The sequence below is a fragment of the Chlorocebus sabaeus genome, chromosome 6, assembly GCF_047675955.1.
Source record: "Chlorocebus sabaeus isolate Y175 chromosome 6, mChlSab1.0.hap1, whole genome shotgun sequence".
Classification (NCBI taxonomy): Eukaryota; Metazoa; Chordata; class Mammalia; order Primates; family Cercopithecidae; genus Chlorocebus; species Chlorocebus sabaeus.
The window spans coordinates 21,541,883-21,569,870 of NC_132909.1; the positions used below are offsets into that span (position 1 = coordinate 21,541,883).

General features: G+C 42.6%; 1 protein-coding gene across 9 annotated transcripts; it reads right to left on the reverse strand.

Annotated features, from left to right (window-relative positions):
* Window positions 1–435: 435 nt before the first annotated feature.
* ZNF793 (zinc finger protein 793) lies at window positions 436–27,937 on the reverse strand. Of its 9 annotated transcripts, XM_037991287.2 has the most exons (8): window positions 27,281–27,509; window positions 25,977–26,115; window positions 12,917–13,032; window positions 12,114–12,159; window positions 8,111–8,237; window positions 7,209–7,304; window positions 2,792–3,794; window positions 436–1,592 (listed from the first exon to the last, which is right to left on the reverse strand). In XM_037991287.2, exons 4-7 carry the CDS (start codon window positions 12,126–12,128, stop codon window positions 2,812–2,814), a joined length of 1,221 nt encoding a protein of 406 aa, XP_037847215.1. In that variant the 5' UTR covers window positions 12,129–12,159; window positions 12,917–13,032; window positions 25,977–26,115; window positions 27,281–27,509; the 3' UTR covers window positions 436–1,592; window positions 2,792–2,811. The 9 variants fall into 9 exon arrangements, with proteins under 9 accessions (XP_037847215.1, XP_072872658.1, XP_037847218.1 ...); XM_073016557.1 differs by lacking the exon at window positions 27,281–27,509 and adding an exon at window positions 27,841–27,937 and having other exon boundaries at window positions 436–3,794; XM_037991290.2 differs by having other exon boundaries at window positions 436–3,794; window positions 27,353–27,508.
* Window positions 27,938–27,988: the final 51 nt, after the last annotated feature.

Consider the following 27,988-nt stretch of genomic DNA (forward strand, 5'->3'; position numbering starts at 1 on the left):
GTTGTCTTCTGGTATCTAGCATGGCATTTAAAATTTTTTTAATTATTATGGATATATAATTGTTATATATATTTATTGGGTACATGAGATGTTTTGATACATGGTATGACTTTTTTCCTATTTTTTTCTCAATGATTCTCAAAAAAAAATCATTGAGATTTAGTCTAATTCCAAAAAAAGTACATATAAATTATTACGTGTTTCTTGTCAGTATGGAGAAAGGCTCTTGATTTTGGTATCCTGCCTTCTTAAAAAGTTAGCTCAAAATATAGAGTCTTTTCATTTATTGGTGTACAACCATATCACCAGTAAAAATGGATAGTTTTACCTTTTCTGCTGTTTATACCAATTCATTTCTTTTTATTGCCTTCACTGGAATCTCTAAGACAATGCTGAATTCCTGATTTTTAAAGATGGCTTTGGCATAATACATGCTTTGGGGTTTGGGTTAATTTTTTTTTTTTTTTTAAGCAAAACCTCTTTAAGTGGTTACCATCTATTACATATTAACACATTCCATGAAATGCCTTCTCAGTATCTGTTGAAAGTTCATATGATTCTTCTTCTTTTAGTTGTTAATTTGATTGATGTGTTTCCTATTCCTGAACTGGCTTGACATTCTTGGGATGACTCTTACTATGTCATTCTTTGGGTATATGGCTGAATTCTATTTGCCAGTATTTTAATTATAATTTTTGTTTCTATATTCATGAGTAAGACTGGTCTGAAGTTTTCTTTTTTCTTTTTTTTTTTTTTTTTTTTGACAGAGTTTTGCTCTTGTTGCCCAGGCTGGATGGTACGATCTTGGCTCACTGTAACCTCTGCCTCCTGGGTTCAAGCGATTCTCCTGCCTCAGCCTCCCAAGTAGCTGGGACTACAGGCGTGTGACACCACACCTGGCTAATTGTTGTATTTTTAGTAGAGACGGTGTTTCACCATCTTGGCCAGGCTGGTCTCGAACTCCTGACCTCACGATCCACCTGCCTCAGCCTCCCAAAGTGCTGGGGTTACAGGCATGAGCCACTGCACCTGGCAGAAGTTTTCTTTTTTTCAACTATCTGTATTTGATTTTGGTGTTAAAACTTATTCTGACTTAATAAAATAAATGAGGAGTATAGTTTATGGATTATATTATATCCATATAATAAATAACACTGGTATTACTCTTTCTTTAAAAGATAGATAAAACTAAGCATGAACTCTTCTGAGCCTGGAGCATTTTCCCATTATAGATCTTTAATAGCTTTTTTTGAGTTTTTCAATGGTAATTATTCTACCAAATTTTCTACTTCTTATTGCAGTTTTCATAATTTAAAGTTTATTAGAAAAGCATCCGCCTCCTCTGTTTAAAAAATATGTTGATTAGAATTGTATGAGTTATCTTTTTATCACTTAAAAAGTCATATTGATATCTGTGGTTATGTCTCCTTTCTCATTCTGGGTCAGGCAGTCTTACATGGAGGCAAATCTTGAAAAATGTAGATTCCACGTGGCCATTTATTTTCTTACATGGATGACATGGCAACTCAGGGAAGCAGTCTTCTTTCCAAACATTGAAATAATGAAGACCTTGGGATTTAGTGTCCAGGACACTTGCAAAGAAATATAAATGAAAAAAAAAAAAGAATATTCTTGAATTAATTTGCAGAAGAATAGAGAGAAATTCTCCTTCAGTGGTCTATGCATGAAACATTTCTGAGTTATACAAACTGCATATAGAATAGTGTTATCTATGCTACTAATTTACTACAAGACATTTTAAGCAAGACTAAGAAAATATGAACAGTGTACTGTATACCAGGGTGACACTACATTCTGTCAAATAGTTTACAGTGTTTCATTTACCCAATATCAGGTTCTTAAACTGTTCCTTAGCTTGCATTTTTAACATAAATAACTACATTTTGGTAAAGTTTTTGGCCAAATTATCAAAATACATTTAAAAACACTGCAGAGGACAATAACAACCTCTATAGCCATTTACGTGTATTACAAGAAGTGGAAAAATGTAGCTGGTATAATAAAGTTCTTTTAAAGATAGTGGGCCATGTCGTTGTTGCTATTTTTTTTTTGTATTGTTAAGACATTAAAAGACAATGATATTTAAAGTGGAAAAGTTTTCTGAATGGCATTCTATATATTGTGTGACATGTGTCTGCTATTCAGATTTTATGTTAATTTCACATTTACAACTCCAAAATACAAATAGTGCTGGTTGTATGGCTCACTGTGGAATATACCAGAGTATGCCTTTAAGACTCTTCAGAGATATTTTGTTTTCTGTTGTTATTCAATTTAATACATTTTTAAACATTTACATGCCAGGGTGACTGACCATGCTTATGTTTTATAAAGTATTTTCCAGAAAAGTTTGTATCACAATTAGATCATGATTTCCATTATGATAAAATACTGTCAGTTGGGTGTGGTGGCTCACATCTGTAATCCCAGCACTTTGGAAGGCCGAGGCAGGCGGATCACGAGGTCAGGAGTTTGAGACCAGCCTGGCCAACATGGTGAAACCCCATCTCTACTAAAAATACAAAAATCAGCCAGGTGTGGTGGCAGGTGCCTGTAATCCCAGCTACTTGGGAGACTGAGGCAGGAGAATTGCTTGAACCTGGGAGGCGGAGGTTGCAGTGGGCCGAGATAGTGCCATTGCACTCCAGCCTGGGAAACAGAGAGAGAATCCAACTCAAAAAAAAAAAAAAAGGAAACACACATATACACTGTCCAAATTCATTTAAATGAATTCATTCAGATTTCTCCTAAGGATAGATTCTCTACATACCATGAAACCAGATATTTTGCTCAAGTATTTCCCACAATTATTAAGTTTTCATTCCTGTAGGCATTCTTCCGAGCATGAATTTTCTGATGTCTGCTGAGGTTTGGCTTCTGGTAGAAAGCTTTCCCACATTCATTGCACCCATAGGGCTTCTCTCCTGTGTGAGTTCTCCAATGTTTATTGAGGCAGGACTTCTGGCTGAAGGATTTTCCACATTCTCTGCAACGATAGGGTCTTTCTCCCGTGTGCATTTTTCGATGTACATTGAGGTATGACTTCTCACCAAATGATTTCCCGCATTCACTGCAGACAAAGGGTCTCTCTCCTGTATGTGTTCTCTGATGTTCTGTGCGGTGTGACTTCTGGGTAAAGGCTTTCCCACAAAAGAAACATTCAAAGGGTCTTACCCCAGTGTGAATTCTCTGGTGTTTGATGAGGGTTGACTTATGTGAAAAGGCTTTCCCACAGTCAGTGCAGCCATAAGGCTTCTCCCCAGTGTGACTTCTCTGATGCCTAATGAATTCGGACTTGTAGCAGAAGGCTTTCCCACACTCACTACAGACATGGGGTTTTTCTGTAGGTGGAACCCTCTTCCGTTTGTACATGAGAGAATCACTTACTGCTGGTTTATACGTAAGTGCTGGGTTCTGGGTGAAAGCTTTCTCACAGTGACTGCAACCCCAGGGCTTTTCTCCATTCGGTCGTCTACCATGGTGTATACGCTGAAGCAATTTCTCATAACCATAACACTCATCTTGCTTTTTTGCACAGTTTCTCTTAAAACCAATCAAGTCTAAATTATGGTTCAAATTCTTTCCACAAGGGTTCCAGTTGTTAGGGCTCTGGATTGAAGAAAAAAGGTCAGTGCTCAGAAGTGATATTTTCCCAAACTTACTATATTCACAGCTTTTTTCCTTGGGCAGTGTTTTCTTGCTTATGGCTGCGCTTTGCCTCAAAAGCATGTCTTGCCGTCTTTTCCTCTGGATATTAACTTGCCAGATGTCTTCTGGAGAAAGTACAGTGAATCATCCTTATGAAACTTCATACTACTTGAGAAATGCTCTCAAAATTTTTTAAAGAGTGCACAGCACACAAATAGAGAACATGAACCATAACCCAAAGCACAAACGCAAGGAAGAGTGTTCTATGAGGAAAGAGGATTCTGAACACTGGCACAAATGGAATACAATGTACCATAGAGTATAGAGACCAATAATTTCAAAGAAAACAGGATATTACAGAGCAGAGGGTGGCAAACTTATTCTTAAGGGGTCAGAAAGTAAAGGCTTTGTGGGGCATATGGTCTCCGTTGCAATGACTCAACTCTCTCACCATACCGTGAAAATATAGACAATATGTAAACATAAGAATGTGGCTGTGTTCTAACAAAACTTTATTCACAAAGCAGGTGGCCAATCAGCAGGCCATAGTTTGCTGATCGCTGTTATAGAAGAAAGAAGGTGAACTGTTATACAGTACCTTGCTGTCCGGCATGTGGGTTTTCAAGTGGCAATTTTGGCCTTACTTGGAGCTTGTTAGATGTGTAGAATCCGAGGCCCCACCCCAGACCTACTTAATCAGAATCTGCATTTTAACAAGATGCCCGGGTGATTCCAAACACCTTGGAGTTTAACAAGCACTGGTATAGCAGTCATCCAAGGGTGTATCATATTAGTTAGTTACAATATAAATGGCAAAGCACTCTAAGGCGAACCAGATTAAAAAATAAAGTCAACAAAGCTAACTAGAACTTAAGCAAGAGTTCTTAACTTGGTAGGCAGAAATCAGCGGGCTTGTGAACTTTGATAGAAAATAAATTACATTTTTGTTTTCACTGAGTTCCAACTACAGTTGAACATTTCCTTTGACTATGAATGTAAGCAACAAAACACAGTAGTATCAGCACTTCCTGTGACTTGATACTAGTTCGTGAATATTGTTATTTTCAGGTCACATTATTATGTTTATAATCATCTCCTCTTTGAGATCATGATAGTTATTAGACCTGATGTTAGGTCTCATTAATGTATAAATAAAAAAGTACATATACTATTATATTGCACATTTTGAAAACATTTTGAAGCCGGGCATGGTGGCTCACGCCTGTAATCCCAGCACTTTGGGAGGCCAAGGCAGGTGGATCATCTGAGGTCAGGAGTCAGAGAACAGCCTGACCAACATGGTGAAACCCAGTCTCTACTAAAAATACAAAATAAGCTGAGTGTAGTGGCACATGCCTATAGTCCCAGCTACCCAGGAGGCTGAGGCAGGAGAATCGCTTGAACCCAGGAGGTGGAGACTGCAGTGAGCCAAGATCATGCCATCGCACTCTGGCCTGGGTAACAGAGCAAAACTCCATCTAAAAAAAAAAAAAAGAAAAGAAAATATTTTGATAACTATTTTCTATAATCTTATGAATTTTATTGTATTTTTATACATAGAAGTGAGGTCTACAGCCTTCAAAAGAATGCCTAAGAAGTCCATGGCACAAAAATAATTAGTAACCCCTCACTTAAAGATATTCAGTCATGAGATAATCTAGGTCTGATTTTAGGAGATATCAATGGAAAATTAAAAGTGGGACCAGGCGCGATGGCTCACGCCAGTAATCCCAGCACTTTGGGAGGCTAAGGCGGGTGGATCATGAAGTCAGGAGATCAAGACCAGCCTGGCCAAGATGGTGAAACCCTATCTCTACTAAAAATACAAAAATTAGCCGGGCGTGGTGGCATGTGCCTGTAATCCCAGCTACTGGGGAGGCTGAGGGAGAGAACTGCTTAAACCCAGGAGGCAGAGGTTGCAGTTAGCTGAGATGGCGCCACTGCACTCCAGCCTGCGCGACAGAACGAAATTTCATCTGAAAAAAAAAAAAAGTGGAGAAGGACTGGGCATGGTGGCTCATGCCAGTATTTCCAGCACTTTGGGAGGCTGAAGCAGGTGGACTGCTTGAGCCCAAGAGTTTGAGACCAGCCTGAGCGGCATTGCAAAACCTCTTCTCTACAAAAAAATATGAAAACTAGCCAGGTGTGGTAGCGCGAATGTAATCCCAGTTACTCAGGAGGTTAAGAGGTGGAAGGATCGCTTGAGCCCAGGAGGTCAAGGCTGCAGTGAACCATGATCATGCCACTGCACTCCAGCCTGGGTGACAGAGTGAGACCCTGTCTCAAAAAGAAAAAAAAAAAAGCAGAGAGGAAGATTTAAAGCCATTTCTGAGAAGAAAAAAAGTCAACAAAACCACACATATGAATGGAACAGTTAGAGTAAGTGGTAAAGGCAGAAGATTCAAAATGACCACACGGTAGAAAAGCTCTGGAAGAAAAAGCAAGATGAAGTGGTGTGTGAGTGTGTGGCAGGGGTAGCAAGGACAAATGAAGATGATTTTAGTTTTTGACACACAAAGAACAGGGTAAGTGCACACCTGTAGTGTAATCCACAGACTGGTTAAATGCGGGGCTGGGCAGAGCAAGGGGGAGAAAAGCGGCCAACACAGCAAAGAGGCTGGTTGTGAGGATCATGTACTCTCAGAATGGGTGAGTTCTTTGAGAGGGTTACACTACTGGAAAGAGAACCAAGTTATGGAAGAAGACAGAAAATGCAATAGTTCCTTGGAAGGAAAATGCTGGGTTTGAGCCAGGGAAATAGATAATAACAGAGCAGTTGGAAAAACAGAGGCTGACTAGATACATTCTTGTGGAATTCGTAGTTATGAAATTTTCAGAAGAAGAGAAGAAAAGAAAAGCAGGGCAACTGATAACCAGGATACCACAGTCTCAGGACGGCTGAAGAGCACACTTTAATGGAGAAACACACGCCAGAGAGCGCCAGAAGCAGAAGTTCCGAGGCATCACTAAGAGTGGGCCATCCATCAACCATCAGGGTACCATGGGCATTGCTGGAATGTCTCAGAGCTGAAGGGAGAGGGGCAGTGAGTCTGAGTGTTAATCAGCAGTGGTTAAGATGGGCCCAGCTCGGGCATTTCCTTCACACCTCCCCACCCCAATATGGAATTCACCGCTTCCTCTTCTCTGATCCCAGTCATCTGTCTATGGGAGTGATTTAAATTTGAGTGCAGAAATTAGGGAAAGCAGGTAGCTCTGAAGCATTTCATCTGGAACGTGTCAGAACACAGAATAGGAAGCAGGAACAGGAGAATCATAGAAGCTTTTATTTGTAAGAATACCTGCATGTGAAAGATTCTGGAGAAAGAGATGGACCAAGCACATAAGGGCAGAGGTGCAATCAAGTAGAGCTGAGAAAAACACTCAGATTCAGGCGTTGGGGTTGCATGGAGGTTAAAGAGGCAATAACGTGGCTGAAGTTCCTGGAGGAATGTCAAGGCTTTTAAGAGAAGAACACTGAACAAAATTCCAAAGGTGCCAGCCTCCTTCAGTACCCCTTTTGCTAGATTTATTACACTTACCCCAACAGTGGCAGCCCGGGCATGCTGCCTCACCAATCCATGGTGCTTCTTCCTGCTCCAGCCTGAGGATCACATCTGGTTTGGTGCCTTCATAACCTGTTCCAGGGAAATGATCCAGGCCTTGGACTGAGCTCCTTGGTCTTCAGGGCCTCTCAGGCAGCTTTAAAGGCTGCACAACAGATGTTATGCTTGGGAGGGGACCTAAACACACACCTTGTCCAGAACCAAGTGGAATTAGTAATCCAGGACCACAGAAACTCAAGCCATACCCACTGAGGCAGCAGCACAGGGTAAGAATGCATTCTCTACCACCAGAACGCTGAGGTTCAAATCCTGACTCTGTTATCTACTAGCTGGGTGACTCTGGGCAAGTTGCTTCACCTCTCTGTACCTCAATTTCCAAATCTGTAAAAAAAGTGGTACTAATAGTAACTACCTCATAAGGCTTTTATGAGGATGAAATGAGTTAATATTTTTAAAGTGGCTAAAACAGTTTCTGGCACATAGAAAGTGTTAGATAATTATTAAATAAATATTTCAGAGGTTCTAGGTACTTCAGTTGCTTTTTTTTTTTTTTTTGAGATGGAGTTTCACTCTTATTGCCCAGGCTGGAATGCAATGGTGTGATCTCAGCTCACTGCAAACTCCGCCTCCCAGGTTCAAGCGAGTCTCCTGCCTCAGTCTCCCAAGTAGCTGGGATTACAGGCACCTGCTACCACACCCAGCTAATTTTTGTATTTTTAGTAGAGACAGGGTTCACCATGTTGGCCAGGCTGGTTTCAAACTCCTGACATCAGGTGATTGCCTCGGCCTCCCAAAGTACTCCAGTTGCTTTTAGCAACTGAGAAAGGAAAGGTGGTCATTCGAACATAATCTGCATTGTATGGTGAAGGTGTTCTTACCCACTGAGACGAGGTTGCTATAGGTTTCCAGCATCACATCCCGGTACAGGGCCCTTTGAGCAGGACTCAGCCGGTGCCACTCCTCTTGGGTGAAGCCCACAACTACATCTTTGAATGACACAGGTGTCTGTTGAAACAAAAATGACATTGAGTCATGTAGAAAAAAATGTTTGTGCATGGCTAGGCATGGTGGCTCATGCCTGTAATCCCAGCACTTTAGGAGGCCAAGGCAGGAGGATCAGGAGTTCAAGACCAGCCTGGCAAACATGGTGAAACCCCATCTATACTAAAAATACAAAAATTAGCCAGGCATGGTGGTGCACACTTGTAATCCCAGCTGCTTGGGAGGCTGAGGTGGGAGAATCACTTGAACCTAAGAGGCAGAGGTTGCAGTGAGCCGAGATCGCACCACTGTACCCTAGTTTGGGATATAGAGCAAGACTCCATCTCAAAAAAGAAAAGAAAAAAGAAAAAAAGTTTGTGCAAGAGATGGTGCTGATTTCCATAATAAGTTAGAGCTTATTATCTATCTGGAAGGTCTTTTATATTCTTGGCTTTGTGTTATATATGGTGGGGAAAACGAAAATCACATTGGAAGCTATCTACCATTGCCATTCATACTTTGAGTCAACAAACAATGAAGACCTACTGGATGTTGCTGGGATCACAATCATAGATGGGTCCTGACCTCAAGAAGCTCACTGTCTGGCACAGAGAGAGCAACATGTAAAGCCATCAGGGTAAAAGTGTCACAAGAGCTGTGATGGCAGGACATCTAGGCTATGGCATACAGAGAAGCGAATGGTCTGTTAAATTTTTTAGGGTCTGGTTAGGCTTCAGAGCCCAGAGATGTGGAAAGCTGAGTCTCCCCAGGAAGACGGAAAACTGCATTCTATGCAGGGGAGCAGTGGGAACAAAGACTAGGGGGCAAAATGGCGATTTTAGGGGTGGCAAGTTACCTTGTAACAAGAGAAAAGCATGTAGAGGTCGGCCAGCAATGAAATGATGGGCTTTAGGGCCGGGCGTGGTGGCTTACCCCTATAATCCCAGCACTTTAGGAGGCTGAGGTGGGTGGATCACCTGAGGTCAGGTGTTCAAGACAAGCCTGGCCAACATGGTGAAACCCCATCTCTACTAAAAATAGAAAAATTAGCCGGACATGGTGGCAGGTGCCTGTAGTCCCAGCTACTCAGGAGGCTAAGGCAGGAGAATCGCTAGAACCTGGGAAGCAGAGGTTGCAGTGAGCTGAGATTGTGCCATTGCACTCCAGCCTGGAGGCCAGGCCGAGACTCCAACTCAAAAAAAAAAAAAAAGAAATGATGGACTTTAGGACAATGGAAACCCTATCCAAGAAGAAGTGTACGCAGAAAGCATATTCTAGAAGGCATGAGGTGAGCTTCTTGCATTCTATGTGAAGTGGTATAATGATAACTCTAATAAACTGTGAAAAGTTAAAGACATATATTGTATCCCTAGAGTAACCACTAAATCATAATGAGAGGTGTACCTGATATAAATAAACAGAATTCTGAAAACTGTTCCATTCATCCACAATAGCACAACAAAAGAGAGGAAAGAAGAAATAGAGGAACAAAAGAGTAGATGGGATAAATAGAAAACAGACACGAAAATGACAGATATAAATCCTACTATACCAATAATGTAATTTAATATAAGACTGAACACTCCAGGCCAGGCACAGTGGCTCATGACTGTAATCCAAGCACTTCAGGAGGCTAAGGCAGGAGAATCGCTTGAAGCTGGGAGGCAGAAGTTTCAGTGAGCCCAGAAAGTGCCACTGCACTCTACCCTGGGTAATAAAACAAGACTCTGTCTCAAAAAAAAAAAAAAGGCCGGGCACGGTGGCTCAAGCCTGTAATCCCAGCACTTTGGGAGGCCGAGACGGGCGGATCACGAGGTCAGGAGATCGAGACCATCCTGGCTAACACGGTGAAACCCCGTCTCTACTAAAAATACAAAAAACTAGCCGGGCGAGGTGGCGGGTGCCTGTAGTCCCAGCTACTTGGGAGGTTGAGGCAGGAGAATGGCGTGAACCCGGGAGGCGGAGCTTGCAGTGAGCTGAGATCCGGCCACTGCAGTCCAGCCCGGGCTACAGAGCAAGACTCCGTCTAAAAAAAAAAAAAAAAAAAAAAAAAAAAAAAAAAAAAAAAGACTAAACACTCCAAAAAGGCAGAGATCGTCAGACTGAATTTAAAAAAAAAAAAAAAAATGCCTACAAGAGATGCACTTTCAATGTAAACTCACAGGCAGTTTTAAAGCCAATGGATGGAAAGAGAAGTGTGGTGGGTGACCTGGAGGGAAGTGAGAGGAAAGACGCTATAGTAACCTGTGTGAAAGGTGATGGTCACAAGCAGGACAGTAACCATTAGAGAAAGATAGAACGCTGTAAAGAAGAGCAGACCCCATTCTGCATGGGGTGATTATTTCACGCTGCATGATGCCTGTACCAAAACATGTTGCCATAAATACACACACCTACTATGTAGCCACAAAAATTTTTTAAAAATTAAAACAACAAAACAAAAAAAGGAGAGCAAAAAAAGGAGAGGTGGCGGGCGCCTGTAGTCCCAGCTGCTCAGGAGGCTGAGGCAGGAGAGTGGCGTGAACCCAGGAGGCAGAGCTGGCAGTGAGCTGAGATCGCGCCACTGCACTCTAGCCTAGGCGACAGAGCGAGACTCCGTCTCAAAAAAAAGAAAAAGAAAAAAGAAAAAAAGAACTGATAGCCTTGGAGATCCCAGCATAAGTTGTGAAGGAGCAGGATAGTCACTGAGGGAGACCCATGGGTACCAGCCTAGGAAGGTCCTGGTGATCCTGTCTTTAAGTGACTGTGTGGTAAAGAATTTGACCTTGCCAAAAGAGAGGTGTGGCCTTTGCCCTCAGCTCCTGGGAAGCAATCTCTATACTCTTGGAATGTCCTCAGAGTGTCCTTGTTTACCTAGTGGCCTTGGGCCACACTAGATAGTCTAATGATGTGGTTTATAATGAGGGCTTTGGGTCACAGGCATCAGCTCAACCTCTTGGAAGGGCTGGAAACTGAGGTCAGCAGTGGGAACAGTCAAGCCTTTCTACATGATCAACCACCAATAAAAAGTGGACACCAGGGCTTAGGTGCACTTTCCTGGTTGGCAAGGCTCCATGTGTATTGGCACACGTTACTGCTGGGAGGATTTAGCACTGTTTTGGGCTCCCTTAGGAGAGGACAGAAGTTCTATGTGTGGAACTCTCCTAAACTCTGCTTCATGGGCCTCTTCTCTTGGTTGATTTTACTTCCTTAATTAATTAATTTTGAGACGGAGTCTTGCTGTGTTGCCCAGGCTGGAGTGCAGTGGCGCAATCTCGGCTAACTACAACCTCCATCTCCTGGGCTCAAGAGATTCTCCTACCTCAGCCTCCCAAGTAGCTGGGAATACAGGCACGCGCCACCATGCCCAGCTAATTTTTGTATTTTTTTTTTTAGTAGAGACAAGGTTTCACCGTGTTGGCCAGGCTGATCTCAAACTCCTGACCTCAGGTGATCCAACTGCCTCGGCCTCCCAAAGTGCTGAGATTACAGGTGTGAGCTACCGCTAGCGGCCAGCTTAAAATCTGAGAATTATCCTTGGCCAAAGGGCACGGCGCCATCCAAGGATATCTACCCTCCTTGAGGCAGCCTACAATCAATAATTAGTTGATTTCAGAATATAAAAGCCTCCTTGCCTCCATTCACAACAATGCTGAAGGCCATCCCAGCTCCAGAGTATAAGATTCGCTGAGGCCTCTGTTCAACAACTCCCTCAGCTCAATCCAGCTTCCCTCACTGCCTTATAGGTGTTCTAAGAGCCTGCCTAATAAACCTCCGGTGAGAAAAATCTCCATCTATGAGTCAGCTTCCCTGAGAACCCAGCCGGTATGTACAAACTGTACATACTTACAATGCATACTTTTTTTTTTCTAGGACAGTTTCCCCAGGAAGGAAAACTGGGTTACTTAACGTGATACTCACCTGGTACTCGATCATTTTCTGCTGTTCTTGGAAAAAGATCTGACACCTGTAGACATGTGGGGGGAAGAAGATGGAGAAAGAGAACAGAGAACAGAGTGTAAGGGACTAGGCCTGTCTTGGAAATTGCAAATTTCCTTTGTAAATCTTGTACAAAAATCCATGCTTTTAGCTGGGTGTGGTGGCTTACACCTTATTTGAGGCCAGGAGCTATAGACCAGCCTGGACAATATGGCAAAACGCTGTCTCTACAAAAAAAGAGAAAAAATTAGCCAGGCATGGTGTTGCACACCTGTAGTCCTAGCTATCCAGGAGGCTGAGGTGGGGGATCACTTGAGCCTAGGAGGTCAAAGCTGCAGTGAGCCATGATCCTACTACTGCAGTCTGGCCTGGGAGACAGAGTAAGACTCTGTCTTAAAAATTAAATAAATAAGTAAACAAATAAATAACCTTTATCTCTTACTTGTTTCAAATACTTTGAAATATTGTACAGGTCATAAAGCGTAGACCATAAAGCATGGTTGCCATAGTATCTAAATGCCTCACACCTCAAGACATTTAATGATTATAAAAGGAAAAGAAGTAACTTTTCCTTGGAAAAACTTGGCAGTATCGCTTAGTCAAGTGATCAGTTAACATGACCAGTAATGAGATATAAGATGTCATGTGCCTCCTGATATAATGCACTGTGAAGGGTACAACATCCCTTCTGTGGTGTTCACACCCCAAATGCATACCTGAACCTAATCAATGAAGAGAGACATCAGACAAAACCATACTGAGTTACAATATACAAAATAACCTACCTATACTCTTCAAAAATGTCGACTTCATGGAAGATGAAGACTGAGAAACTGCTCCTGATTAAAGGAGACTAAAGGGATGTGTCACCTGAAGGCAGCATATGATCCTGGATTGGATCCTGGGATGGAAAAAGAAAAGTTGCTATAGGGCCAGGCACAGTGGCTCACGCCTGTAATCCCAGGAGGCCGAGGTGCACGGATTGCCTGAGCTCAGGAGTTTGAGACCAGCCTGGCCAAGGTGGTGAAACCCTGTCTCTACTAAAAATACACAAATTAGCCAGGAGTGGTGGCAGGTGCCTCTAATCCCAGCTACTCAGGAGAGTAAGGCAGGAGAATCATTTGAACCCAGAAGGCGGAGTTTGCAGTGAGCCGAGATCACGCCATTGCACTCCAACCTGGGTGACAAGAGTGAGACTTTGTCTCAAAAAAAAAAAAAAGAAAAGTTGCTATAAAGTGACAGTTGACATCTGATTGTAGACTGGATCAGTCTAGTCTATATTCTGTATTAGTCTAGTTATCATGATTGTTAAATCATTATAACACTGACTTAGTAATCAGTGTTAATTGCCTGGTTTTGAAAAGTACCGGTTATATAAGAAAATGTTCTCATTCTTAGGAAATATACTGTGAAGTACTTATGTGTAAAGGAGCATCATGTCCGCAAATTAGTCTTAAGTAGGTAAAGAAAAGAAAGAATAAGAATGATATATTTATGATATAACATAATCATCTATATACATGTATATTTGTATATAGAAAGACGGCACATGCAAACATGGCTTTATATAGATGAACCTAGGTAAGGAATACATAGGAGACCACAGTAATATTCTTGCTTTTTTTTAGAAAAAAATTTCCAAATAAAATGTTTAGTTAAAAACAAAAGGCTGGGTGCGGTGGCTTACGCTTGTAATCCCAACACTTTGGGAGGCTGAGGCAGGTGGATAACCTGAGGTCGGGAGTTCCGGACAAGCATGACCAACATAGTGAAACCCCATCTCTACTAAAAGTACAAAATTAGCCGGGTGTGGTGATGTGTGCCTATAATCCCAGCTACTTGGGAGGCTGAGGCAGGAGAATTCCTTGAACCCAGGAGGTGGAGGCTGCAGTGAGCTGCGATCACGCCATTGCACTCCAGCCTGGGCAACAAGAGCGAAACTCCGTCTCCAAAAAAAAAAAAAAAACTGGTCACGCACAGTGATTCATGCCTGTAATCCCAGCACTTTGGGAAGCGAGGTGGGCAGATCGCTTGAGGTCAGGAGTTCGAGAACAACCTGGTCAACATGGTGAAACTCTGTCTCTACTAAAAATACAAAAATTAGCCGGGCATGGTGGTACATGTATGTAATTCAGAGATTGCGCCATTGTACTCCAGCCTGGGTGACAAGAGTAAAACTCCGTCTCAAAAAACAAAACAAAACAAAATCATATATAGTAGGCCCATAAATTCTGCCACCACCACCGTTCTGAGAATCCAGGGCCTTTTCTGCCTCTGAGTCAGGATGGAATGAACTCATCACATTCCAAGAGGCAAGGTAAGGTGCCAAAAATGACAGGAGAGCAAGTCTAGAAAGGTCCAGCAAGAATAAAGGAGCGGATGGGCCATACCCCATACCACAAGATAGCAGAATGCACTGGGCTAGATGGATGTCCCCTTCTCCTGAAAGAACATACCTATCACACCTGCACTGAGACTCTGCCCTCCCTACCTCTCCCTTCACTCTGTCTCCCTGGATCTTGGGCTGACCCTCCTCCCTTCATGTAGCCATGGAGAGTCCCTGGAAAGAGTAACATCTTCAGGTTGGTCAGCTTCTGGCGCAGGGATGAAGCTATTTCCTTTTATGTGGGAGTCTTTGCTCTGACAAGAGGTATGGGGTCTCAGTGATTCCTTCGGAAGGGAATTTTCATCCCAAGTTCCCTTCTCCTGGACAGAGGGTCTTTAACCTGGCCTGCCCAGGCGCTCACAGCTCCATCTCTCAACAGTAACTCACACTCAGCTGCAGGGCCTTCTGTAGATGTTGTAACCAAGGTCCTGTGGCGCTAAGGGCTGGCAGGAGCTAGAGAACCCTAACGTCCAGCAAGGTGGCAGGATCCAAAGGTCTGCAGGGCACCCAGAGAACCTGAAGATAAGCAGATCCCACGGTGACAGTCATCCACTCATCCCTCCCCAAACACTGCCTAGGGCCTCAGGAGGAAAAGCCTGCAGAGGCTGTGCGGGAGACATAGCTGAGTGATGGCTCTGCTCTGGGACTGCGGCACGGGAAACTGCCACAAAGACCCTTGTGTCTGAGTCACTCCCTGAGCCAAGGAATGACTCAAGATACAAGTCTGAAGCCAAGCACTTCCTCTGACTAACTGAGAGAATCTGGGCTAGACACTTTACCTCTCTAGGCCTGTTTCCTCATCTGTGAAAACAGAAAGAGGCTGTCAAACAGACTTGAAAACCTGAAAACCTGGGTTCAAATGCAGGCTCTGCCATTTACTGATGTGTGATGTTGAATGAGTTATTTAGTCTCTCTGTGTCTCAATATCCCCATCATTTATTTATTATTTTACCCTCCTTTGATTTCTAATGGAGAAAGACATTTTCCCCATCTATTTGTTGGCCATTTGCATTTCTTTTGTAAACAATCTGTTTATGCACTTATGATTTTCCTGAGTTATTTGCAAAAATTAATTTACAAGTGCTCTTTATATATTAAGGCTATTAATCCTTTGTCATATTTGTTATAAACATGTTTTTATAGATAACATTTGTCCTTATTTGTCATTTGTCCTTAAACTTGGGTTTATTAGTTTCCAAATACCAAACAAGTTTTATTGGTTATTTTTAATAGTCAATTTGTTGATTTTTTTCCCCTTATAGTTTCTGCTTCTGGTAGTCTTTTCAGTAAAAGTCTTTTCCACAAGATTATTAAAGTGGTCTTTTTGGCTTACAAGATTGGTAAAGATGGAAATCATATCTCTTACACTGCTGGTAGGAGGGTAGGATATTACAGCTTTCTGAAGGGAATTTATATCAGAATTTTTTTTTTTTTTTCTGAGACAGTCTTACTCTGTCGCCCAGGCTGGAGTGCAGTGGCGAGATCTGGGATCACTGCAAGCTCTGCCTCCTGGGTTCACACCATTCTCCTGCCTCAGCCTCCCCAGTAGCTGGGACTACAGGTGCCCGCCACCACGCCTGGCTAATTTTTTTGTATTTTTAGTAGAGTCGGGGTTTCACCATGTTAGTCAGGATGGTCTCAATCTCCTGACCTCATGATCCACCCACCTCAGCCTCCCAAAGTGCTGGGATTACAGGCGTGAGCCACCACGCCCGGCCCTATCAGAATTTTTAGAGTGCACACTCATTAAACCACTCTTTAACATCCAATGATGTGTCTCTGTGAACTAATTCGTCTCACTAAAATAAAAGATAAAGGTACAAGGATGTTCATCTCACCTTTGCTTACAAAAGTAAAACAACTGGAAACAATCAAAATGTACCAACAATAATTTATTTATTTTTTCATTTATCTGTTTCTTTATTTGAGATAGCCTGGAGTACAGTGGCATGATCATGGCTTGCTGCAGCCTCAAACTCCCGGGCTCAGGTGATCCTCCCACCTCAGCATCCAAGTAGGAGGGACTATAGATGTGCACCAGGGCTCCTGGCTAATTTTTTTTTTTTCTTTTGTAGAGACAGCGTTTTGCCATGTTTCCCAGGCTGGTCTTGGACTCCTGGACTCAAGCAATCCACCCACCCTGGCCTCCCAAAGTGCTGGGATTATAGGTGTGAGCCTATAATCCCACACCCAGCCTGTCCCAGCAATTAAAAGATGGGCGGGCTGATATTGGTGAGCCACAGAATGGAACACAACGCAGGCATTAGAAATAGTAGTGGAGGCCGGGCGCGGTGGCTCACACCTTGTAATCCCAGCACTTTGGGAGGTGAAGGCAGGCAGATCAACTGAGGTCAGGAATTCGAGACTGGCCTGGCCAACATAGCAAAACCCCGTCTCTACTAAAAACAGAAAAAATTAGCTGGGCGTGGTGGGAGGCACCTGTAATCCCAGCTACTCGAGAGTTTGAGACGGGAGAATCACTTGAACCCAGGAGGCGTAGGTTGCAGTGAGCCGAGATTGCACCACTGCACTCCAGCCTGGGTGACAGAGTGACACTCCACCTCAGGAAAAAAAAAAAAAAAAGAAATAGTAATGGAGTGGTGTACTCCGATTTGGAACTACATTTGTGATGTATTTTGAAGCAGGAAATACAAGTCATAACATACGATGTGAAGCATAATTCTATTTTTTAAATTATGTAAGTCCAAATCTATGAAAATATTAACAGTTGCTTTCTCTGAGTGAGGGGATCGAAAGGAATTTACATTGCATTTTTGAAGTGTTCATTTTCTAACTTTTCCAATAGCCTCATAATTATATATTTATTTAGATAATAGCAATAATAACAATAACAAAATTTACAATAATGACCAATCAAAACAAGCATGGTCTTACCTAGGAAGAACAAATAAAACTATGACACATCATAGAAACTGACAGAAATAGAAAAGAAAAAAAAAAAAAGCCTAGCTTGTATTTATTGAGCCCTGATCTCAACTTAGGCACTGTGCAGGTTATTTCCTCAAATTGACTCATTTATTCCTCACACTGCCCTCTAAACCGAGTCCTACTCCGTTTCTAGATAAAGACATAGTACCTGAGAGAGCTGAAGAACTAGCACACAGCAGCACTGAGATATATCACACAACTAGCCTGGCTGTGGTGCTTCGGTTTATAACTTCTTAGTCTTGCTGCCTCTCAGAGACAGATTTGCCTTCTAAAAGAGCAATGCAACATTTGATGTGCTTTTTTTTTTTTTTTTTTCTAGACAGAGTTTCTCTCTTGTTGCCCAGACTGGAGTGTAGTGGTGCGATCTCAGCCCACTGCAGCCTCCACCTCCTGGGTTCAAGGGATTCTCCTGCCTCAGCCTCCCAAGTAGCTGGGATTACAGGTACCTCCAGCGGTAGATTACTAAAATCACCTCCAGCTGTAGATACAGACTAAAATATTAAGGCAGGAAACAGTAACTGGATACATATGGTAAAACTATGATGCATATTTTATTCAATTTCCTTCAACAACAAGGAAAAATTAGTCAGTAATTTTCCTTTTTTATTTAAAAACGGATTTTTTCCTACTGGGGATGCCCATCTGAACACAGAGCCAAGTGTGGCAGACAAAAGCAGCGCCACCTATCCTGATTAATAAGGAAATGTGAAAAAGTTCCCTTCCTCCCTCAGCCCCAATTCCTCCCTAAAACTGAGCAACTATGGAGAGAATCCGAGTGAAGATGAAATCAATCATTATCTTTCTTGGTAAAGAGTCAATCTTAGGCTGGGCACGGTGGCTCATGCCTGTAATCCCAGCATTTTGGGAGGCCGAGGTGGGCAGATCGCTTGAGGTCAGGAGTTCAAGACCAACCTGGGCAACATGGTAAAACCCCATCTCTACTAAAAATACAAAAATTAGCTGGGTATGGTGGTACACACCTGTAGTTCCAGCTACACAGGAGGCTGAGGAAGGAGAATTGCTTGGACCTGGGAAGGAGAGGTTACAGTGAGCTGAGATTGCACCACTGTATTCCAGTGTGGGTGACAGAGCAAGAATCCAAATTAAAGAAAAAAAAAAAAAAAGTCAATCTTGGAAAGCAGTATTGCCCTGCAGTCAGTCACTCTTCTAACAGCATGGCAGCCATCTGATGGGCACCATCTCAGCATTGTGACATGATTGTGACTTACATACCCTTATCATCAGTCCCTAACAGTTGAACTCAAAAGTCATATTTTGCCATATAGATACCATCATCTGGATGCTCTTAGTCACAAACTTAAAACTAGATCATAGGCCGGGCACAGTGGCTTACACTTGTAATCCCAGCACTTGGGAGGCTGGGCTGGGTGGATCACCTGAGGTCAGGAGTTTAAGACCAGCCTGACCAACATGGTGAAACCCCATCTCTACTAAAAATGTAAAAATTAGCCAGGCGTGGTGGCGCACGCCTTTAGTCCCAGCTACTTGGGAGGCTGAGGCAGGAGAATCACCTGAATGCAGGAGGCAGAGGTTGCAGTGAGCCAAGATCGCACCATTGTACTCCAGCCTGGGGAAGAAGTGGGAAACTCTTGTCTCAAAAAAATAAATAAATAAATAAAAAAAACTAGATCATAGGTCTCTCATTGCCACCCATTGTGGTTTCACAAAAGTGAACTCAGTATCTTCTCCCTTAACTTATTCTTCCTCTTAGGTTGTAGCCTCTGTCTCCTGAAGCTGTATGTTTGAAAGCTTTGTTTAGCACATTACCTCTTATTATTTTTCATAAATGTCCTAGATATTCTCAAATGTTTCATCTTCAACATAAATTGTAGAATTATTCTGTTATAATTTGGGGCAAAGAGATCCCTTCTTAAGATTTTGCTTAACATTTCACTGAATTTGTCCATTCATATAAGAAAATACTGACAATTCTGAAAATTGTTGAGCCTTCCAATCCAAGAACAAGGCTTCAATATTTACTCAAGACTCTCTATATATCTCAAAATGTAATGTTTTATGCTTTCACATAGGTACTCCAATTTTCTTTTCTTATCTGTTACTGGACAGTCGACTGTGTTTTCAGCTACCATTCTAAATGGCATATTTTCATCCTTTTAATTACTGACTGCAATTTTAAAAAAGTCATCAATCCATTTTCCTACAGTCATTTTAAACCAGCCACCTTACTGAACTTCCTTAATAACTATAATGGTTAACTTTCCAGAGCTTTGGGAATAGGCAATTATTTCATCCACAAATACAGTTTTTTCTTGTCTTGTTCAGTACTTCTGTTCCTTATTTCATTTCCTGATGAGCTGCACTGGCAGGCACTCTAGAGGAAAGCAAGTCAAAGCAGGGACAGGTTGTTCACTTGAATGGGAAGGTATGCAGAGTTCTGCTGTTACGTCTGCTACTGACTTTTCACTTGAGACATAGGTCTTATCAAGTTAAGAAAGTATCCAAATCATTCCTTTTTTTTTTTTGAGACGGGGTCTGGCTCTGTCGCCCAGGCTAGGGTGCAGTGGCCGGATCTCAGCTCACTGCAAGCTCCGCCTCCCGGGTTTACGCTGTTCTCCTGCCTCAGCCTGCCGAGTAGCTGGGACTACAGGCGCCCCGTCACCTCGCCCGGCTAGTTTTTTGTATTTTTTAGTAGAGACGGGGTTTCACCGTGTTAGCCAGGATGGTCTCGATCTCCTGACCTCGCGATCCGCCCGTCTCGGCCTCCCAAAGTGCTGGGATTACAGGCTTGAGCCACCGCGCCCGGCCTCAAATCATTCTATTTCATTATGTTTTTTAAAGTCCAGAACGGATGTTGAATTTTATCAAATACTTTTTTCCCATCTATGAGGCAGCTGTGGTATTCTCCCCTGTCCTGTTAACGTGGTAAAATTCATTAGGAAATTATTTAATATTGAACTTCTCAGTTATATAATGCATTATTTAACATACCGCTAATTTTGCATGTACATTCATAAGAAGGTTGGGTTATGGTTTTCTTTTGAAATGCCACCTTTTCCAGTTTTTGGAATCAATGCAACAATGTTGGCTTTATTAAAAAAAAAAAAAAAAAAAAAAAACAGGCCGCAATGGTTTATTCCTTTATAAATTCCCTGGAGGAGTCTATCTATCTATTTATCTATATCTATCTATCTAATAGTGGATGAAAGTTTGAGGTTAATTACATGATCTCAAAATCTCTTTCTACAAGATACTTAGTAATAACATAACTTTATATTGGAGAATCCTGGTGGGCATAGCCTTGATCAAGTGATCAAAGCTAAATCAGCATTAATGTGACAAACCAACATTGTGTACCTTCTGGTATGGTACATTGAGAAGGACACATGATCACTTCTGTAGTATTCCTGTCCAAGATGTACAACATGACTCTAACCATGAGGAAAAATCAGAAAAACTCAAATTATAAAAATAACTGGCCCGTACTCCTCATACATGTCAAGGTGAAAAGAGGTTTAAAAAAAAAAATGACTGAGAACATACTCCAAATTAAAGAAGTCTAAAGAGATATGACAACTAAATGCAACATATAACACTGGATTAGAATCCTGGACCATTAAAAATAATTAACATAAATGATATTATTGAAACAAGTGGAGAAATCTAAATAAAGTCTGTGCATTAGATAATAATATTTCAATGTTAACTTCCCTGCTTTCGATTATTATATTATGATTAATTATTGTGATCACATACAAAATGTATATTACCTAGGAAATATACATTAAGAGTAAAGGGTCATCATGTCTACAGCTTACACAGAGAGAGAGAGAAAAAGAAAGTCTCTACACAGACAGCAAAATGTTAACAATTACAGAATGGGGTGAACGGTATAACAGGAATTTCTGTATTATTATTTACTATTATTTATTATTAATATTTTTTTAAACGGAGTCTTGCTCTGTTACCAGGCTTGAATGCAGTGGCACGATCTCAGCTCACTGCAACCTCTGACTCCCTGGTTCAAGCGATTCTCCTGCCTCAGCCTCCCAAGTAGCTGTGACTACATGCACGCGCCTCCACGCCTGGCTAATTTTTGTATTTTTAGTAGAGATGGGGTTTCACCATGTTGGCCAAGATAGTGTCAATCTCTTGACTTCGTGATCTGCCCACCTCAGCCTCCCAAAGTGCTGGGATTACAGGCACGAGCCTCCGCGCCCAGCCTATTCTTGTGACTTTTCTAAATCTGAATTTATTTAAAATCAAAACCAAAACAACACAATAATCTCTTATGTCTGTGGAAAGGTGAGCAAGATGGGAAGATCTGTGAATTAAGGAAGAGGTTAGCTGCTTTCCCATATTGTCAGGTTGTGTGTGAGGGACAGAGGCTTCTCTGTCTGGGAGTGAATCTACCAGCAGCTTCCAGAATCCCTAAGGCAGACTCCTCCTAGAACACCCAGCATTTGTTGAGTCACCACTATGTCTTGACCCTCAAGTAGCCAGCCTCTAGAAAGGTTTTTTTTCAAGCTACCTCATTCAGGTCTCTGTAGTCAATGATCAGTCCCTAGAGACTAAGAGATTTCGACCAAGGGACTAAAAATCCCTGTCCAAACTACCTATCGAGAAGAGTCCTTAACTGTTAGCTTCATTAATGGGACCCTCCTAGAAAACCACCTTAAAACCTCAGGGTCTAGTTCACTGTGTATGTTTTTGGCTTCCAGGGAGAATAATAGAAAAGAGGCACTCTCAGATGGCCAAGCCAGAACTTCAGGTTAGAATTTCTTTGTTATTTTTTTGAGACAGAGTCTTGCTCTGTTGCTCAGGCTGGAGTGCAGTGGTGCAATCTCAGCTCACTGCAACCTCCACATCCCAAGTACAAATGATTCTCCTGCCTCAGCCTCCTGAGTAGCTGGGACTACAGGCTCTCGTCACCATATCAGGCTAATTTTTGTATTTTTAGTAGAGATGGGGTTTCACTGTGTTGGCCAGGCTGGTCTCGAGCTCCTGATCCACCCGCTTCAGCCTCCCAAAGTGCTGGGATTACAGGCATGAGCCACCACACCCAGCCTTCAGTTTAGAATTTTGTCCTGGTGTTCGTGTGGTTTCAGAATTTCAAACAAAATTTCCTAATGGTATGAATGCCTTGGCTTCACATGTATGTGATTCAGATGGAACCCTATCAAATTCAATGAATATGAGTCAATCAAGTGGACTCATAGGGGATATATGATACTCAATTCAAATTCAAAAGCAGGCAAAAGTAATCTACTATATTAAACCCTAGTTACCCCTGGGGTGGCAGTAGGTATTGACCAGTAAGGACACCTTCAAGGTGTTAGAAGCGATGAATATCTTGATCTAGGCTGTGGTTACAGGATTCTGTAATATAAAAATTAATTGAGCTGTACCTTAAAGATAAGCCCACTTGACTACATACGTATTATGCCTCAATTGTTTTAAAGAATTCTTTTTTTTTTTGAAACAGGGTCTCACTCTGTCACCCAGGCTAGGGTGCAGCGGCACGATCATAGCTCACTGCAACCTTGAACTCCTGAGCTCAAGGAATCCTTTCACCTCAGCCTCTCCAGTAGCTAGGATCACAGGTGTGAGCCACCACACCCAGCTAATTTTGTTTTTTTTTTTGAGATGGAGTTTCACTCTTCTTGCCCAGGCTGGAGTGCAGTGGTGCAATCTCAGTTCACTATAAACTCTGCCTCCTAGGTTTAATTAATTCTCCTGCCTCAGCCTCCCAAGTAGCTGGGATTACAGGTGCCCACCACCAAGCCCAGCTAATTTTTTTTGTGTGTGTATTTTTAGCAGAGACGGAGTTTCACCATGTTGGTCAGGCTGGTCTTGAACTCCTGACCTCAGGTGATCCACTCGCCTTGGCCTCCCAAAGTGCTGGATTACAGGCGTGAGCCAACATGCCCAGACTACCCAGCTAATTTTTAAATTTTGTATAATGATGGAGTTTCGCTATGTTGCACAGGCTGGTCTCAAGCTTCTGACTTCAAACAATCCTCCTACCTCAGCCTTCCAAAGCACTGAGATTACGGACGTAAGCCACTGTGCCTGGCCAAAAAGGGAATATTTAATGACCTGGAGAAATGTCTGTTATATAAATGAAATTATCTCCATTCAAACTTAGATATTTTGTTCAAACACAGGCTGGGCATAGTGGCTCACTACTAAAAAATACAAATTAAAAATACACCTCTACTAAAAATACAAATTAGCTGGGCATGGTGGTGCGTACCTGTAATTCCAGCTACTTGAGAGGCTGAGGCAGGAGAACCGCTTGAACCGGGGAGGTGGAGGTTGTGGTGAGCCGAGATCACCCCATTGCATTCCAGCCTGGGCAACAAGAGTGAAACTCCGTCTCCAAAAAAAAAAAAAAAAAGAAAGAAATTTTGTTCAAACACAGCCACATCTTGCCTCTCCCCATGGTGCTCCTCCCCTCAATGAATATCCTATTAAATTAGGGATCAAAAACAGACAAAACTAATCTGTAAGGTTAGAAGCTAGGAGAATGGTTCCCTCTGGCAGAGTAGTAACTGGGAGGGGCATCATGAGGGCATGGTGCTGGAATGTTGTTTTCTGATCTGAGTGCAATACCCAGGGATATTCCCTTGTGACAATTCACTGAGCTGCATATTTATATACATTTTTGCATATATCTTTTTTCACAATAAAAGGTTTATGTAAAACTTTTTTTTTTTAATTATTTGCTCTGAAACCTGGCACTGAGCACAGTATGGGTAGTGAAGGGAATCAACGTGGAGAAAAAAATACCCAAACTCCTTTCCCTGGCTTATTACTTCACCCATGCTAAGCAGCTATCTGTCTTTGATTCTGTGCAAATGAAAAATAGGGACTATCTGCTTTTAAAACTAAAACATGACCTATGTGGGTTCTGAAAGATGTTATCTGCCTTAGCATCTAGCTGCCTTTATTTCTTAAGATGCTACAGGCATTGTGCTTTTTCTGAAGGTTACATAAAGATCAAATGTAATAATTTTTTAAAGTTAAAATATTGTTTTGGCATTGTACCTTTTCACTAGAGTAATGGTCAAAATCTTATTTTCTGACTCAGAAACTGAAAGTCAAATACTGCATGTTCTCACTTATAAGATAATAATGTGTACATATGGGCCGGGCGCGGTGGCTCAAGCCTGTAATCCCAGCACTTTGGGAGGCCGAGACAGGTGGATCACGAGGTCAGGAGATCGAGACCATCCTGGCTAACACGGTGAAACCCCGTCTCTACTAAAAAATACAAAAAACTAGCCGGGCGAGGTGGCGGGTGCCTGTAGTCCCAGCTACTCGGTAGGCGGAGGCAGGAGAATGGCGTGAACCCGGGAGGCGGAGCTTGCAGTGAGCTGAGATCTGGCCACTGCACTCCAGCCTGGGCGACAGAGCTAGACTCCGTCTCAAAAAAAAAAAAAAACAAAAAGCAAAAAACTAGCCGGGCGAGGTGGCGGGCGCCTGTAGTCCCAGCTACTCGGGAGGCTGAGGCAGGAGAATGGTGTAAACCCCAGAGGCGGAGCTTGCAGTGAGCTGAGATCCGGCCACTGCACTCTAGCCTGGGCGACAGAGCGAGACTCCGTCTCAAAAAAAAAAAAAAATTGTACATATGGACATAGAAAGCAGAATAATAGACATGAGTGACTCTGAATGGAGGGAGGCTAGGAAGCGGGTAGGGAATGAGAAATTACCAGATAGGTTCAATGTACATTATTCAAGTGATAGTTACACTAAAAGCCCAGGCTTCCCCAATATGAAATATATCCATGTAACAAAACTGCACTTATATCCCCTACATCTATTATTTTAAATATTATTTCCATTTTATTTGCAATCCCATCTCAGCCATTTTAATAACTATTAGTTCAATTTCAATTTCAGTGATGAACAGTTTCTAAAAGTAGCTTTAAATTTTGTTTTGTGGTTGTTGTGGCTTTATCTGTCTCGAATTTTTTCTGCCAGGACTTTATAAGGAACTGGTTAGTGGAGGTTAAATGTGGCTATGCGTAAAATATATAGGACAAGGCAAAAAGACTCTCAGAATACAATAAATTCCAAATCTAATTTCTTTTCCTTTGATAATTTATTTTTAAGCTGAGCCCAGATGAAAGTATTTTCTAAACACTCTCAGTTTGCTCTTTCAGCCAAATCTTTTACATTATCATTTTATTTTATTTTGTTTATTTGTATTTATTTATTTATTTTGAGACAGAGTCTCATTCTGTCATCCAGGCTGAAGTGCAGTGGTACAATCTCGGTTCACCGCAATCTCCACCTCCAGGGTTCAAATGATTCTCCTGCCTCAGCCTCCAGAGTAGCTGGGACCTCAGGCGCCCGCCACCACGCCCAGCTAATTTTTGTGTTTTTAGTATAAGCAGGGTTTCACCATGTTGACCAGGCTGGTAACTCCTGACTTCAAATGATCCACCCACCTTGGCCTCCCACAGTGCTGGGATTACAGGCATGAGCCACTGCACCCAGCCTACATTATCATTTTAGATACTTACTCAGTAAATTTGTTTTCTAACCATGGGCAAGGTCACATCCATCCCCGCTGTCACAGAGTCGGAATGGATTTCCAGAAACCAGGCTCGCTCTTGGGATGCTGTCACAGATGTGTATGTCATTACTTTTGCCAGAAAGAACCTTAAAGGAAACAGGAAAAAATATGCATTAGATCACTAACAAGAACAATAGAAGCCACATCTTTAATAACATGGTACTTCAGATAAGTTTAGCACGCGATCCTTTCAAATTATTTTCATTATTGTGGAGAATAATAAAAAGGGTGTGGGTTCAGAAAAGAGTTTTGAGATGGGCCTTGGTGGAGAGGAACTGGCTGCTATTCAGCTAGGGAGTGTCATTTGAGTGAAATGTGTTCCCACAGATTGAGGCTTGCAGCCTCAAATCTGTGATTTTCCCATCCCCAATCTCCACATTTCAGGACCCTCAACACCAACCCTTATAAGCCTCCTAATCAGACACACATAGTGTCCCCAGTCACCGGCCTCCAATCTCCAACCCTCAGAGGTTTTCATAGTCACTGATATTCCCGTATGTTTAAATCTGACCAGGAGAGACTACTGGTCAGTAACTACAAAGCACACTGATCCGATCTGATTGCCAGTGAATTTACACCTCCCCCAATCGTGAACCCACACTGTTCGCCAATGATATCGCAAAGACTGAGGATTAATTGTTGATTCTCACAGTCCCACCCCCACCCACAAGTGACAGTCCGAATAACTGAGACTCATTGAGGCGTACCTTTAAGATAAGCACACTTGACTATATTCTCCATTCCCTGATCTACAAAAGTCCAATCGTTATTACTCTCCGATCCTCCACCGATGATATGAAGTAAGTCTCAATCACCGATGGCCCAAAACATTTCTCCAAATATTCATCACCACCGACCCCCCTCATAACTGAACCCCAAAGTTTCCACAATCACCAATTCCGGTACCCAAACTATTACTGCCCACAGAACTTAGAACCTCCGATCACTCATCCTCTCGGGCTCAGATCATTAACCTTAAAGCTCTCTAAACCAGTGTCTGAAAAATCCCAATTGACCCCAGACCCATGAAGACCACTATAACTGACCCCATGCACCCTGAAAATCAAGACATTTCACAGAACTCGCATTTATTGATTCCCACACACTCCCAATCCATCTTCTTCAGAGACTGTGCCATTGACTCCCGCCAACCTCTGCCTGCCACCACTGAGGCCCCGCGAGGCTCAGACGTCCAATCTCTTAACCCTTCAGTCCCCTTGTCGTTGACCCTCACGGGCACCCATAACTGACCCAGTCGGCCACCGTAGTCGGTAGCTCACTATCCTTCACCAGTCCCCAGGTTTGACCGTTTCTCAAACCGACCCTTCCCATTTATGCTGCATCCGCGCCCAGAATCTGAAATTGATCGTCCTGCTACACCGCCTCATCGCGGTATAAGGTCGTCCCATCCTGAATGGCCGGTGCGCAGACTCAATTGCGACTTTGAGGCTGTCAGCGGCCACCCGGCAACGTTCCAGAGAACAGGATTCTGGGTTTCTCAAAGCTGTAATGGGAGGTATGATGGCGACGCCCGCTTGACTCCTTCCGGGGGCGGCCATGTTTAAAACTGTGCCGTACAACGGATGATTACGCCCTTTCTTTGCCCGACCAAAAGATAAGGCTATTTTAGGACAAGGAGAAGCAAGTGTCCCTGGATCCCTAAACAGAGATGTCGTCTCTGCTCTTAACTCAGCATCCCAGATGCCAAAACCTCCTGTGACTAACATGGCGGCGCCCAGACATCAATGCTGAGCTTTCTTTGTTTCCAGCAGCCTGATAAGATGGCCGCGAACATTTTTACCGCTTCTTACGTGCAATGGGTGCAGCCTCTCCTAGGAGGAGTTTCCCTATGGCAATGTGAAACTTTTTCTGAGCCAGCTCTGGGAGTTACAGAGCAGCGAAGAGACTCGCTCTTCTTTTAGGGAGACAGAGCCAGCCTAAGGAGGGGGCGTGACTTCA

Coding starts and splice junctions, on each gene's coding strand:
- ZNF793 (XM_073016557.1), bottom strand. Junction 7,305..8,110: donor TAGCAACCTCGTCTCAGTGG/GTAAGAACACCT, acceptor TCCCTGGAACAG/GTTATGAAGGCACCAAACCA. Junction 3,795..7,208: donor CCCGGGCTGCCACTGTTGGG/GTAAGTGTAATA, acceptor TACTTTCTCCAG/AAGACATCTGGCAAGTTAAT.